The following is a 14,003-nucleotide window of genomic DNA, read 5'->3' as shown; positions in this document are numbered from 1 at the left end:
TTCATCCCGAAAATCACCATCTCGGTAGGTCTCGGTTGCTGATTACGAATATAGACAGCCCTTTTCATCTCTTTTTTGACACTGAACCAGAGCGCGTGCCTGGTCATCATTAAGCAAATTTTTGTGTTGGGTCCTTTTGAGGGTTTCCTTTTTAGACCCGCTCTTTTAGGGATAACTCGAACATCAATTACCGTCATCAGCGAGTGAGCAGAAGATGTTTGGTTCGATTAGTTAGCTGCATTCACACACGCACAAACTAGGCCTCACCAATTCTGCAGGAGATCGCTGTTTCGTGCTCTCACCCTTCATTTCTCTTGCCATACACAACCGATCGTTTGACACACAGATGTCGCTTTCTGCTCCAAACATCGCCGGTCACTTTCAGCTTGATGAAATCGTTTGATTACGATGCAAAAAAAACCCCCTCAACGCCGGCGAGACCTGGGCCCGTGCTCGCGCGCACGCGGTAATGTGTGGAAAAATTAAAAATCATAACTCGTGCACACCACACACCATCTACGGGCAGTGGGAAGCACATTTTCTTACCCTCGCACAACTGTGCGGCACATAATATGGGGGAAATTATGGTTCCCCGTCGCGTCAAAAAGCCGAGAAACTCCCGCAAAACCGTCTGCTCTTCTGCAAGTTTTCACTTCAAATGAAATTAAAACTTTAAATTTATGCGATACCGCGCGCAGTCAACGAGTGTGGAATTTTACTAAAGCGAGAAAAAAAGCAATATAATGTCCAATGAACGGGATCGAAGAGACTTGAGGGACCTCTACTGTTGATAAGCGACGAACAGCATCGGTCAGTCAATAAATTTCATGCTTCTAATTATTTCTTCGCTGCGGCTTCCAGGCGCTCGCCTGGTTTGACTGTGAATGGTTTAATTAAGCATCGAATGTAGGCGAACGAGCTTAAAAGATTTTTTGGTTGAAAAGCCCGCTTATGTTGATTAGATAATATTTTAGTTCTTGCCCTAGGAATCTTCTAAAATAGTGTATAAAACCATTAAAATAAAAAAGTCACGCAAACAAGTTTGCAATTTGCGGTAGGTAGAAAATCTTTCTACATCCTCCTTGTATTGGCCGATACGAATCTGAGCTCCATGAACCAATCATCGTTATTTTCAATTAACTTCACAAATCACACAATACTAACAAAAAAACCCCGAATCGTATACAAATAATGTGGTCTGATGGATCAAAGCAGCCGAAAAACGATGGTGCTGTCCCATACTACTGTGCGCGGTCCATCGAAAATGTATATCCCTGAGAAAATTTTCTCAATCATTCGATCATTATTTCCAGCATCAGCGTGCTTTGCTTTGTACTTTTGCGCTCCCGCTCATCCTTCTCTCCAGCTCGCGACGTTAATTGATAATTTCCAATGGAAGCATATCCCGTGTGCCTCTTTCAAGTACTTCCAGTGCTTTCTTATATAATAACCATCTTTCTTTCTCATCAGCAACATCAGTCAACCTTGACGCGGCGAGATAGAATAGTGGTAAAATCCGGTTGCGAAAAAAAACCTTTGACTCGTGAATTATTGGACGAGCTGCCGAGTAGCTTCTTTACGTGCAAAAACATGGGAAGAGGAGGTTTTCCCACAGTTTCCCAAAACGATTGCCGCCCCTAAAGCGTTGTACTGCGAAAAGGGAACAGGCAGAACAATCTTACATCATCTTTGCCGCGTTACCGTGGTGCCATCGATCGAGATCACGATGCTACCACAGCACCCCAGTGACCTAGACCAAAGCTATTGGGGAAAGAGGCAACGTACATACCGGCAACATTCACTTGAAGAAATTGAGGAAGCGCAGTAGGAGGGAAAAACGGAGGAAGGCGGTGCACACAAGACACGAAGTCACGGGTAGACATTATGGAACCGCCTAGTGCTACCCAATTCCTTGCAAAATCGGTTAACTACACTGGATAGCAGCCAATATAGAGCGGCTTACGGAAAGGAACGATCGTCGTCTCATTATCGCTTGTATCTGATGTTATTCTTCATCATTGATCAGACGATGTTCAATTATATCCAGTATCTAAGGCAGTTCCTCAAGGTATAGAGAGCTACTTCTACTAGACATTCAAGAAGAATTGAAGACACTGGAGATACAACTTCATTACAATCGAAATGTTCCCTTAAAACTGGAAACTTTCTCAGACCACTCTTTAACTTGTTGATTACTTTACTGTCACTCCACTGACTCTCATAAACTGTTCGGTCATTGAGTTGAATTTCTTCGCCAACATAAACCGGCAGTATTTATTGTCGGAACCATACGGGGACGCCTGTATTGCTTCTGGTATCATCTTCTTGTCCGGCGCTTCACGTCCCAAGATCGTCAACCAATATGAAAGCAGGAAGGCGAACCTTCCCGACAGCGACAATCACAAGCATCCCCGTCCAATAATGAGTCCGACTCTAATACACCGAGGTACACATAACACGATGCTGTTCATCGTGATTTCCTGCGGCCGTAGATTCCATCGATCTTCCGGATGCCATTCGATGAAAGGTACACAGCATCCGTTCGGTCAGCGACACGGGGAAAGTGAGTCAAGGCAGTGCGATAATTAATCTTCAATGCTCCCGATGTTCTGCGAGACGAAACATCAGATGAACGGAGGTATCGTTTCGGGAGACTTACAATATAAAGCGCAAACTGCTCGACGAAACCGGGTACCATGCGCCCGGAAGAAACATTGAGGATGTTTAGCACCGGAAGAAGATTGTTCATCGTGTGTCGACAACGATACGATACCGGAATGATCTTCTTTCCCGCTTTAAATGATTGGTAGTTTTTGTTCATCCAGTACGATTTATAATTGATTGGTTTGGGGTTTGATTTTCTTCGATGATTATTGACCTGCCGGTTTGGAGGCAGCATCAAAATGACTCCCGTTACACTGGGTTACACTTCGTTTGGTAAGAGCCGAGTTCAGTCCATATGCTGTCCTCCTAGCGCCTCCTCCTTTCCGCGTAATGATTGTTTTCAACAACGATCGTATCGCCCCTTCACGTCAAACGGCAACTAACAAACGCAGTAAGACACACGAGCATTGTGCTGCATTCTATGAAACATTTCCATTTGCATACCACACACAATAAACGCACCGCCCCGCTCTAATATGTTCCAAACATTCGATCCGAAAAATAAGGTGTGTATTCTGTGCATACTTATGCAATGGATTTGTACGCTGCTCGGTGTACTCTAATGCACCCCTCCACCCGACAAAACCTCTGAAACCTGAACCTTCGACACCCAGCCGCGTTGACAGGTAGCCCCGACGCACATCAACACGTCCTGATCTGGGTCACCCTGAGCCCCGTTGGGACGGGTCTGTTGAGCCGTTCGGCCGATCGACATTCGATGTCAAAGTCATCAGCATTACTGGGTGCATCCAGCGAATGCAAGCGCGTCGCACTCGGCTGAAAGAACAATTATTGCTGGCGACTTGTATGGTGGTCGCATGTCAGCAGGTTGGAACAGATCGCATGGTTTGTTGGAATGTGTTCGGACGATTGAACTTAGATCGCCGGGAAGTTTGAAACACTAACGTGTGAGGTAGAAACGATTCACAGGACAAAACGGACACAGGATAAAACTACCCACGAACAACACGAATTGCTCAAGTTACTTCAGAATAACACAACAACATGCAAACACTAAAGACAGCACAATAGTCGCAATAGGCTACACTCGCACGATACTTACGGATATTGATGTACTGAAATGGATGAAGTGGAATAGTGATGGAAAGTGTTAACAAACCGCACCCTAAACATGGAAAATGAAGAAGAATGGTGGTGAATGATGAAAGTGATTAGCTTTTCCTTTCATGATGCCAAATTCATGCGTGGATTTCGTTTGTACCGATTTGGGAAGTACAACATCGTCCGATCTGCCATCTTTCGTGCGATGCCGTGCAAATTGTTTTCTCCTACCCATTTCCATTAATTAAAATGCAAACATTAATCATGCTAATCTGGCTGTTGTAAAAAGAAAATCACCCCACAAAACTAACGACCCTTTCGGATTCACCTTTGGCCCAGGGCTTTTCATCAAGTGAAATACAAATTTCCAAAATCAGTGCGCTGCGAAAACCTGGTGAATTGGATTTAATGCAAACAAGCAGCAGAAAACGGGCGTAAATACGCAGCAAGCCCACCGTTGGCCTCCACGTTGGGTTTGCCGCGCATGAAAATATGCTAATCACATAACACACACCGCACACCAGTGCGTGATCGGGAACGGAGAAAATGTGTCTACCAGTGGTCGGGCGGATGGTGCGGGAAGATATAAATGGGGAGGCTGCTTAATGAAGCCATTACGTCGCGTACTCGACACTTTATCCCAAGCTAACACACATGCACAAACAGAGAAACGTACACATTCCCACACAGGCGCGCACCGGAGTGATCGAACCGAGCAGCAGCAGCATCACGGCAATACCCTTATGCCGACACGGTCGTTCTGCAAATTTCTTTTCAATGGCCCTGCTGCATCATAATCACCTTCCATCATAGCTATGATCGTGATTAGCTAATGTGCAACAATGTTGCTAACAACATCATCATCAGTCGCAAACGACGACTGTAGCTACAAACAGCTTAGTTTGATTCTGACACATCTCGGAGGATGGAGAGCAAAAGCAGGCGGATGAGTATGAGCTTCGCGCTGAAGGTATTTTCGATGCGTGTGCACTTTTGCATATGCACACCCCTATTTCCCACGCATATATTTCGGTGCATCGTTTTTTTTTTCGCCTTTCGCCCTTCCTCCAGGGTCCAGGGAGCAAAGAAAGTGATCTGAAGTGCCAATGTGCTACATTCAGCCCAGCCTTGAAAGGAGGTTTTACACTAGTGTAGGAAATTGTCCTACATGTGTGCGTTGACGTGTGCTTATGCGTAAAATAAAACCGATGATGGCTGACGAAGTGTAGAAAGTGCAAGTTTGCATTATTGCAATGCGAACTCGAGCAACGCTCTATGCGTGGGAAATATGGAAATAAGTGTGCTGGAATGCTCATCTTAAGTGATTTTTTATATTCATTGTAGAAAGTGAAAGGATTTTTTCTGCCTATTATGATCATCTGTATAATTAAATTCTCTTGTACGTTTAGATGACAACCGAGAGTCATCTCGACAACCGAAGAGTCGAGTTTCCAACAGTAATCAATACTACTGCAGAAGCAGTAATATACATTTTTAATAGTAAATGTCACATCTTAGATTTAGTAATGCAATTTTTTTGTATCTAATAAAGCCATTTTAAACAATTATAATGTTCAGTTCAGTGAACAGTTCAATGAATAATCACAAGTTACCCATTCAAAATTCTAAATGCTGGACTGAAAAATGTAAATACTTCTGCAAAATATGACCCAATCATTCGTTTCTACAAAAGACTTCAACGACGCACCGGAACAAGCGACAAACGGTACATTAGAAAACATCCAAGAAGCTTCCAAGCCCACGGATGTTGCGGGATTATCAATATTGGCGAATAGAGAAAAAAAGATGAAAGATAAAAAAAACTGTAATGCCACGGCGGGATAATGAGGGGAAAAGGGCTGTAAAAGCACAGAAGCAGCACACGCGTAGTGCCGCGGTCTGAGCCGGATAAAAACAGGAAACGTGTTTCAATGCTGCTAAGTGACGGCCGACCAATTACCCTGAGGCGGTGGTGGTGGTGTAAAATTTCCAACCCAACCCCTATACGTTGCGCGAAACGGTGGTGATGAATGGTGAGCGCATTGCTGCGAGTGGGGAACGGCATGCAAAAACAAATCGTAAGAAAACTGGTTCCCTTTTTCCGTTCAACAACCTGCCCAACGAACGGTACTAGCGTACCTTTGCCTATCCATACATGAACCCCACCACATCCTCTCCTGGAGGGGGTGGGTGGTAACCTATCCTCCGGTCGGTTGCGTACCCTTTTTCCCCATTCATCCCCTCTCCCTTTGCACGACGCTCCAGGGTCAGATAAAGTGAGACAATTAATCATTGGGAAATTGTTGACGGTTTGCTATTAATTTAATAAATCCCTGCCGTGCACGGCCTGCTTTTCGTTTCCGTGCCCCTGGTTTATGCCCGATCACACGTGCTCGCACCGATCATCCGTTCATGCGTGCGTGCCTTGATTGACACGTTCGATGCATGTGCGTGCGTTGCGTTGCAGTCAAGCCGTTTTGTCACACCGAATGGGAAATGGCGCCTTCGTCTTGTGAAAAAAACGGGACGACACATTGGCTGCACGACCGGGAGTTTTATGAAACCTGTTTCATTTTACCAATTACGGAAGCGCTACCGACGCTAGGATGACGTTGGGTGATGGAATTAAATTATTAAACTTCAATTAAGCGCCACTGCACGTGACTTCTGATCGGTGGAGGCTCCGTATTGTCTACATTATACGCAATTATTATTATAACAACAATCATAGACAGTATTTGTGTACTCTTTACGTAAGGAATTTGTAATTTATGACCTAAATCTGGGCCACAACATTTAACATTCATTCTGTGGAAGTTTCTTAGTTCAATCTATATGGAACGCATGATGTTCAACAGAATTCAAAAAAACAACTATATACATGATAAGTTTGGAAATGTGGAAATCAAAAATAAATTTATCGTTTAATGTTCAAGAAGTTCTACATACGTCTTGACTTCAGCTTCGGATGAACCGGCTTCAGCACACGTCCTTTTCGGATCGAATCTAGCAGCTGCTCCCGAGGGCAGGATACTCGCTTTAGCGGTGCAGGAGCCAGCTTTCTTTCCGATGCCTAAAATGAACGATAGATTTTAGCTTCTCCAACAAACACGTTCTACTAAGAGGTAATCGATTTTAATGGCATTTTCATCCACTTACCTTTCGTAACGGTGGCCTCGATCGGATGAACTCCAATATGACTGCATGTGCGTCCTTCTTGACCCGCGGCGGAATGTCGCCATTCACCATAACCTTGCGGAGATTGTACTTTCTGTAAACCGGGAGCGAAAACGAGAACAATCAAGCATTTGTGTTGAATCTAGATTCGGATTTTTTTTTTTCGGTGAGTGAAGGTCGGTGCTGAGGCAGAGCAAAAGGTACATTGTCTCAACGAGTTAGCTACGATCCGTGTACCCGATCGATATGATTATCTCACAAATCGTGATGGAAGTCGTGATGGTTTAGGAATGTGTCGCCAACGGTCAAAGGGTTTCTAGGAGACGGTGGAAATCCCTTTCGAAACTAGTTGACCGGCACTGCTCTTGACCCCGACCTGGATCGATCTGCTACTCACCTGGAGCGGATATCCTCCATCAGGATTTCATAGGGCGTCAGTTCGTACTCGATCGGTGTTCGCGAGAAGTTGATCTTTTTCAGCCGTACACCGCGCCGTAGCTCATCTACAACCTGCATCCAAAAGCGGGCCTACAATGTGAAAAGAAAAGTGCATATCATTCATTGTGCTAAACTAAACAAAGTCAGCGCAGTAGCAGTAAACAAATTGTTTTTGATGATGCAAAAATAAATCAAACCAAATGATAACTTTTGAAGCAACGTATAAAAGAAAAACACCGATGCACGTGTGGCGTTCAACCCTTCCCCAAATGACAACATACGCCCAGCATGTGCTCCAGCGTTGACAAAGTGGCGCCTAACCACAACTGTAACCACTGGTCTCGTGTTTCGTTGATCACATATTTCTTGCGGAATGCGTATCGAAACGTTCCATCACGATCGCGCACAGTGATGGGAGCAGCAGCTTGGTTAGCAATGACCACAAAAAAACAACAATAACAAAAGGGTCTCCTCGCGCGATCGGCGCAAGACAGTGTATCAGAATTTATGGAATTTATGATGGTTATGAAACTCGCAGCAGATCTACTGTCGATCGCGGGAATTCGATCGGAAGGCAATTCCTCCCTGTCAATAGTGAGTTTCAGGGGTGCCACGAATAATTTCATAGCGGATTTGGAGTGTGATACTCGATTCTGTGAATATCTCTTAAAACAATAACGTAATATCTCCCATTAATCAATTAAAATCCCAAAAAAACTACCACAACTAATGCAACATTTTTAAAAGGTAAATGTTTCCTAACCTTTACTGCTTTTATCACAGTAATTTATCTTAAATCCAACAACCGACAGTATTGCTTTCAATATTGCTCAACCATAAATCTGCATGAATCACCGAACCGTAAACCAAACAATCTCACTAAAAATACGCTTGTCTACTGCCGGCAACGCGAAAAAAGGCATGAACGTTGCCTTTCGCATATTGCAAAACGTCACATTCTACTGCTAACGGGTGAAGCGACACTGCAAAACGCAATTCGTGCGTTTCGTTGAGGCAAAGTGAACGTAATCTAGAACTCACCAAGCCAAGCGACCACTAATCGAGCTTCCAAAACCGAGCGGTAACATTCTTCACCGTTCAGGCTCCGGTTCGGTCTCGAAAAAACTTAAAGTCCCCTTTTTAGTATAAGCCGCTTACGAAAATGCTAGAGCACCAGCTTCTAGCGTCGGAGATGAGGCCAAAGCCCGGCAGCTGGTTTATTAAATGGCGGTGAGTTTTAATACCCCACCAGACAGTTTTATGTAGGTAGATAAACGGTTCTGTTTCGCACGAAAACTTCTCTTTCGTCGCATAGACACAATTCTAATGTCTAGACTGTTATTTATTCATTTCCAAGAGAATACATGTTTGATTCTGGAAGGTACAAAATTCATAAAAGCTCGATAAATTGTCACAGTCGGTTCATTCCCATGAGAATAGAACACACAGAACAGGATGTAATAATCACTGCAAAAAACCAAAAAAAAACTCAATTCCTTGGAAACAGACTATTCGATCACAGCATTACCTACTCTATTTCCGTCCTATACCGGGGTATCGAAGAGTACCGCTTAATCCGGTAGTAATTCATTTATTTATTGCCCATCATCCGGTGGCGTTCAAGATCAAAGCTGCCTCCGACTGTGCGCGATAGAGCTGACAGAAGGCACCATTTCCCGAGCATCCAGCCACATCATAATCCATCAATTCCCAGTAAACTCTGTGCGCAAACAAATGGAGCACATACCATGCGCACACAGTGATCGCCCTGCTTTTTTTCTCGGTAGGGAAGAAAAATAGAAATAGCTGCCTTCTTTCCACTGGCCGGATGAAGAGGATTTTCATCATGATCACCATCATCATCAGGTTGTATAGGCCTTGTCGCTAGCCAAAGGGTTGTCATTTTTTAATCAACCTGAAAAAGCAAACCGCAACACAGATGCTGCAATAAATCAACAACTAACGTTGGGTTAACGGGATGGAACGTCGGGTTAAATGTGCCCTAGGGTTCTGTTCGTCTCGTCGTTAATTTTCGAGATCGTGTCTATTGCGTACGGAAGGAAATTGCACCATCCATGCACATCGATGATGATAAATGACGAAACGGAACACAAATCCGGTAATGGAACGAAAGGGGAAAAAATTAAATCACTCAACTTACAGCCAAACAAACCAAGATGAGCAGTACCAAATATGAAACGAAAAACTACAAAAAAAAAATGGGAAGCAAAATTGATCTACAAAAATGCACGAATATTTGCCGAAACAATGTAAGTACAATGATTTAAATTAAAACGCTCATACTTGCAGTGCTTGCCAGATTCTTTGATCGTCCGACTGCATTCGATACGGTATTCGCCGCGAGATTATTCGAACCCCAGCGCGAAAACATTTCAGAAACGGACGCACCCCGTTGTTGACACACAATGTTTGCAATCCCACAAGTGGTTCAATTTCGCCGATAAGTCGAAAAGTGGCAGCGGCACCAGAAAGCCAGACGTACGAATGTATTACCATTTTACCAAACCGACATCAGGTTAGCAGCATTCCCGGGGGAAGAGGAAAGAAAGGTAGTGGTAGTTTCCGTGAATGTGTAAAATAAAACGAACTGTAAACGCAACAGCTTGATTTTTAACGATCGACAACCGTCAGCGAGAATAAGAGGAGACGTCGCATGGACCAGCATCGAAGGGAAGCGCGAGCGCCGTGTTTTTTTGGGGTTGCGAATGAACCATGCCGGCCGAAGAGTGCGAATGGAAAAAAAATGTATTATTCGAAGATTAATTAAAGTACATTCTTTCGCATCGTTGTACTCCATTTCGTCCGGCACCTTATCGTACACGGTGCACAATTCGATGCATTAACCGGCGTGGTGGGGTCGGGACTTTTTTTAATTCTCTGCTTCCGATAGTGCATGGTGCTTTCGCGTGTCGTTATCGTCGGGCGGTCGAGTAAACGAGATACGAGGTGGTACTCCGGAGACTGTTTTACCCGCGAGACGGAAATCGGGAAACATTTTTCGTTACGATTCCACCGTCTGCTGCACGTCCGCTGAAATGCAAGTGAATGCCGTTAACGGTGGAAGCATTGCTTGCCTTTTTGCGGCTTGGTGCTCTCTTTTGGTTATTTTTGTTTGCAAGCGAACAAGTTTCCACATCCCAAAAGCAAAGCATCCGTTTACGCGTCGTTTTCTTGTGCTTTGTCCGTGCTTCCCTTCCAGCTCCCGATCGGCTCCCGGTGAAGAAACAAAGTCCTTTAATTACCGGATGCAAGTGTACGAATGGTACGGGTGAATGCAAAAAAGAGAACCTGACTTTCACCTTCACCCGCGTTCGCAAACAATGAAGACGAACACAGGTGGTGGCGGCTGCCTAGGCGGCCATGACAGACTTCTTACGGGCTCACTGATTGCCGAGTTGCGTCGTGTCTTTATGCAACTTCTTACGCGCTCGACACACACACACATACACAGACACGTATATCCTGAATGCCGTTTGGACAGAAGAATAGAGCCATCAGTACCAACCGACGGAAACGGAGCACAGTGCCGGTTGGATGCCAGTCAGACATATTTCGACCGCGGACGTGCGGACATCGAATCGCAAAAATCCTGCGGAATGTAATTGGAACGGAAAGATTGGCAACCAGAATCCTTCTTTTATTTCCTTTTTAATGGCTGTTTCCACAAGGCAAAAAATGTGGAACAAAAATCATCCCATCAAAACCCACAGCGCCAAACGAAACGAAAGGAAATGGAAAGTATAAAAGGATGTGAGATTGTTTTTCCCTCACCAATCAGCATGACACATTCATTTTCGTTCAAAAGAGCTTAATTTATGCCAACTTCAGGGCTGGTCAGCTGTCAACATTGTTTTGGTTGTTTTTTTTTATTGCGAATATCTGGAAGCTCAGGTGAACGAGGGGTTCGTCGCTGTATCGGCATACACCACTCGTTGAAGTCTTTTGATTTAAAGCGTTGAATTATAGGCGCATGTTGGCGAAAACCCCTGTAAAGTGTTTGTCATAGTTTTAAATGAGCAACAAACTCATACTTTAACTTCAGAGAACGTTTTTTTCATCATTTGGTAATTTTTGGTATCATGGGAGAGTTTAAAGGTACATTAAAATATTTCAATAATTGTGCTGTTGAAAAATCCTTCCATTCTTCTGCTAAAGTCAAACAATAAAAAATAAACTTTTACTACACATTCCATTGATCATTAGCTTACAGAAATCATCGGCAACAAAATGGATGTGCGCTGTAAGCCAACTATTCCCCCGACAAACGACGGACCGCACACGAATCAGCGCGCGCATCGCATTCGTACATGTAAAAAAACACTACAAAAAAATCACCACAATCATTGTAGTGACGCTTTCCACGGTAATTGAGCATAATTCTGGCCAAACTGGTGCGTTTTAGTGTTTGCGGAGGTACCACTTTCACGTCGGCAAACGGCGGACTGAAAGTTGCTTGCCAAGCGTACCGACCTGACGGTTTGCAAAACTAGGAAGACAGGAAATGGTTAGGTAAATTGGTCCCTTAATTGCTACCGCACTTCACCCGACAAGTGGGCCTCTTATTGGAGCATTTGAAAATAGGCAAAACAAATGGCTGTAGTTGTATGTGTGTGTCGTACTGTTTTATCGAGGGCTGATCGAAATAGGGTTTTCCAATTTGCTCCATTTGCTCCTGACCTTTCAGTGTTCGTTGAGTGCGGATAGTTTGTTTGGTTTTAAGCTGAACTTTCGCTCCAATAAACCTTCAAAATATGACCCCAAAGTCAATGTCATACGGTGAAATGGTGAAGTTAGTTAGCCTCATTTTCACTTCAGCCTTCATTACACATGCATAGTCCCTCTACCGCTTTCCTATGCTTATTTTATGTGCTCGTAAAAATAATTTACGTCTTATAGCATCATAATGGAAGCTTACGCATGCCATATAAAACTGACTCTGTGTAAAATACTGGAGCACCTCTTGAATTATTCAATCACTTATTTTTGAATATTTTGACAGTTTCTCTGTGGTCTTTCACTCCAATCCTATCTTTACCATCGTCGCGTTTGTTCGCGTTAAAGCGCAGAGACGATATCATTAAATGATTTTTGGACACCACGAGCAAGATGAATTAACGTTCACGCCATGATGACTGTCATGGGTTTGATGTGATCCTGTGTGTACCGGTTGGCATAATTTTGATACGCACCAATGAATCACCTCGCACAGTGAATAATGCGAGCTTGAAAGCATAATAGGCTGTGCGGAATATTTGCATGATGTAGGTATTTTTATACATTAGCGATTGGTTCAAGCACGGTTCCGTTCGGTCCGATTTAGTCTGTGTTCTTCTGTTAGCATCGGCTAGTTTACCGTGTTGGACTTTTGCCTCCCAGTCATGGAAATGATCGCTTGCTGTGCTGATGTTGCCATTTTTTCCATCCAGTTATGTCGCTCGAAATTTCTGTGCTGCCTGTAAATTGTGCACGGACGCCACGCAAATGCAGTAAAATATATTTTTATGAACCCATTTTTTTATCGATTTGCAAAGTTATGAGATTTTCACATCCACATGCCACAAAACGGCCATACCCGTTCGGGTGCCCATTGTCCACCGGTTGCCGTCACAGATCCAAATCCGTTCCGAAAGTACAACAAAAGACACCACACAGAAAGCGTTCGCATCATGCAGGGTGGAATTTTTAATAAGGACCCACACGTAATGGTGAGCCCTCTTTTCGCCCGGCCAAAAATCGGCTCATATTGGCTCCCTTTCTTCGTCATAAATTTTCAACAACCATTCTTTCACCCGCACCAACCAACGCCGGTGAAAAGTCGGCTACTGTGCGCCGTTTCAAATGCAATCTCCTGCCGCTGGCCGCGACGGAGATTTCGTTTGGAAGGAATGCACGGTTTCGGTTGTTGTGAATATTCACAAAAGCATCCGCGACCGCTGGCCGTTCCGGGGGTTTGCTTTGGGAGCTCCATTTTCGGGCGCCTTTCCCGGGTTTTGGGGGTTTTCTTTCTCTTTCGGTTGTTTACCATCCGCGATTTGGCACCGATGCGGAAACAAGGGTGTAAACAGGGCGCAGGGTTGTTTTTTCCATGGTTCGGCAAGCTGATTGGCGTGTTTGTTTGGCAATGTTATTTAACCATTTCACCGCAAGTTATGTCACTCTGCTCGCATTCAATTAATATTAATAGAGGTGTTCCATTATTTACCAATATTCTACATAAAATGATACTATTCTAAATAAATGTGTCCATGAGAGTCTTGAAATATTAAATACAACAAGATTCCAAACTACAGAAATTAAAGCAGAAATAAGTGCTTCATTATCATCCATATTCGATGCCTCCACTCACCAATCCCTAAGGCAATCGCTTTGTACGAAGTTTTGCAACGATGGAAAACTCCACGTCGAGATTACCGGGAACATAAGATCTGCACAGCTCCATTTGCATGCAATCAAAGAAAAGCAGCAATCGTTTTAATTATTTCACTATCACTGCATACTACACAACCCACGAGACATGGCAAAGAAAGCAAACCACAGCGGAGAGAAGAAGAAAAAAACGATCCCTTAATCATCACCCTTCGGTTTTCAATCAACCGTTTGGCTGGCGGCTAAGGTGAACGGGGCAATTAAAGTAATTGAAT

The 14,003-nt window shown here is 44.0% G+C and overlaps 1 protein-coding gene across 5 annotated transcripts in view; it reads right to left on the bottom strand.

Annotated features, from left to right (window-relative positions):
- LOC128305402 (protein spire) overlaps nucleotides 1–14,003 on the bottom strand; it is a 118,652-nt gene that overhangs the window by 30,446 nt on the left and 74,203 nt on the right. For 3 of the 5 annotated variants that reach the window (XM_053042828.1, XM_053042829.1, XM_053042831.1), the window contains exons 6-8: nucleotides 7,301–7,431; nucleotides 6,886–6,997; nucleotides 6,676–6,799 (exon numbers count right to left, since the gene is read on the bottom strand). In XM_053042828.1, coding sequence (XP_052898788.1) covers nucleotides 6,676–6,799; nucleotides 6,886–6,997; nucleotides 7,301–7,431 — 367 coding nt within the window. Of the gene's footprint in view, nucleotides 1–3,727; nucleotides 3,791–6,675; nucleotides 6,800–6,885; nucleotides 6,998–7,300; nucleotides 7,432–9,645; nucleotides 9,679–14,003 lie in introns of all 5 variants that reach the window. The other 2 variants (XM_053042827.1, XM_053042830.1) reach the window with 2 other exon arrangements.

Source organism: Anopheles moucheti, chromosome 3, assembly GCF_943734755.1.
Source record: "Anopheles moucheti chromosome 3, idAnoMoucSN_F20_07, whole genome shotgun sequence".
Lineage (NCBI taxonomy): Eukaryota > Metazoa > Arthropoda > Insecta > Diptera > Culicidae > Anopheles > Anopheles moucheti.
Note: the sequence above shows the minus strand (reverse complement) of the source record. Positions and strands in the feature narration are given on the sequence as shown.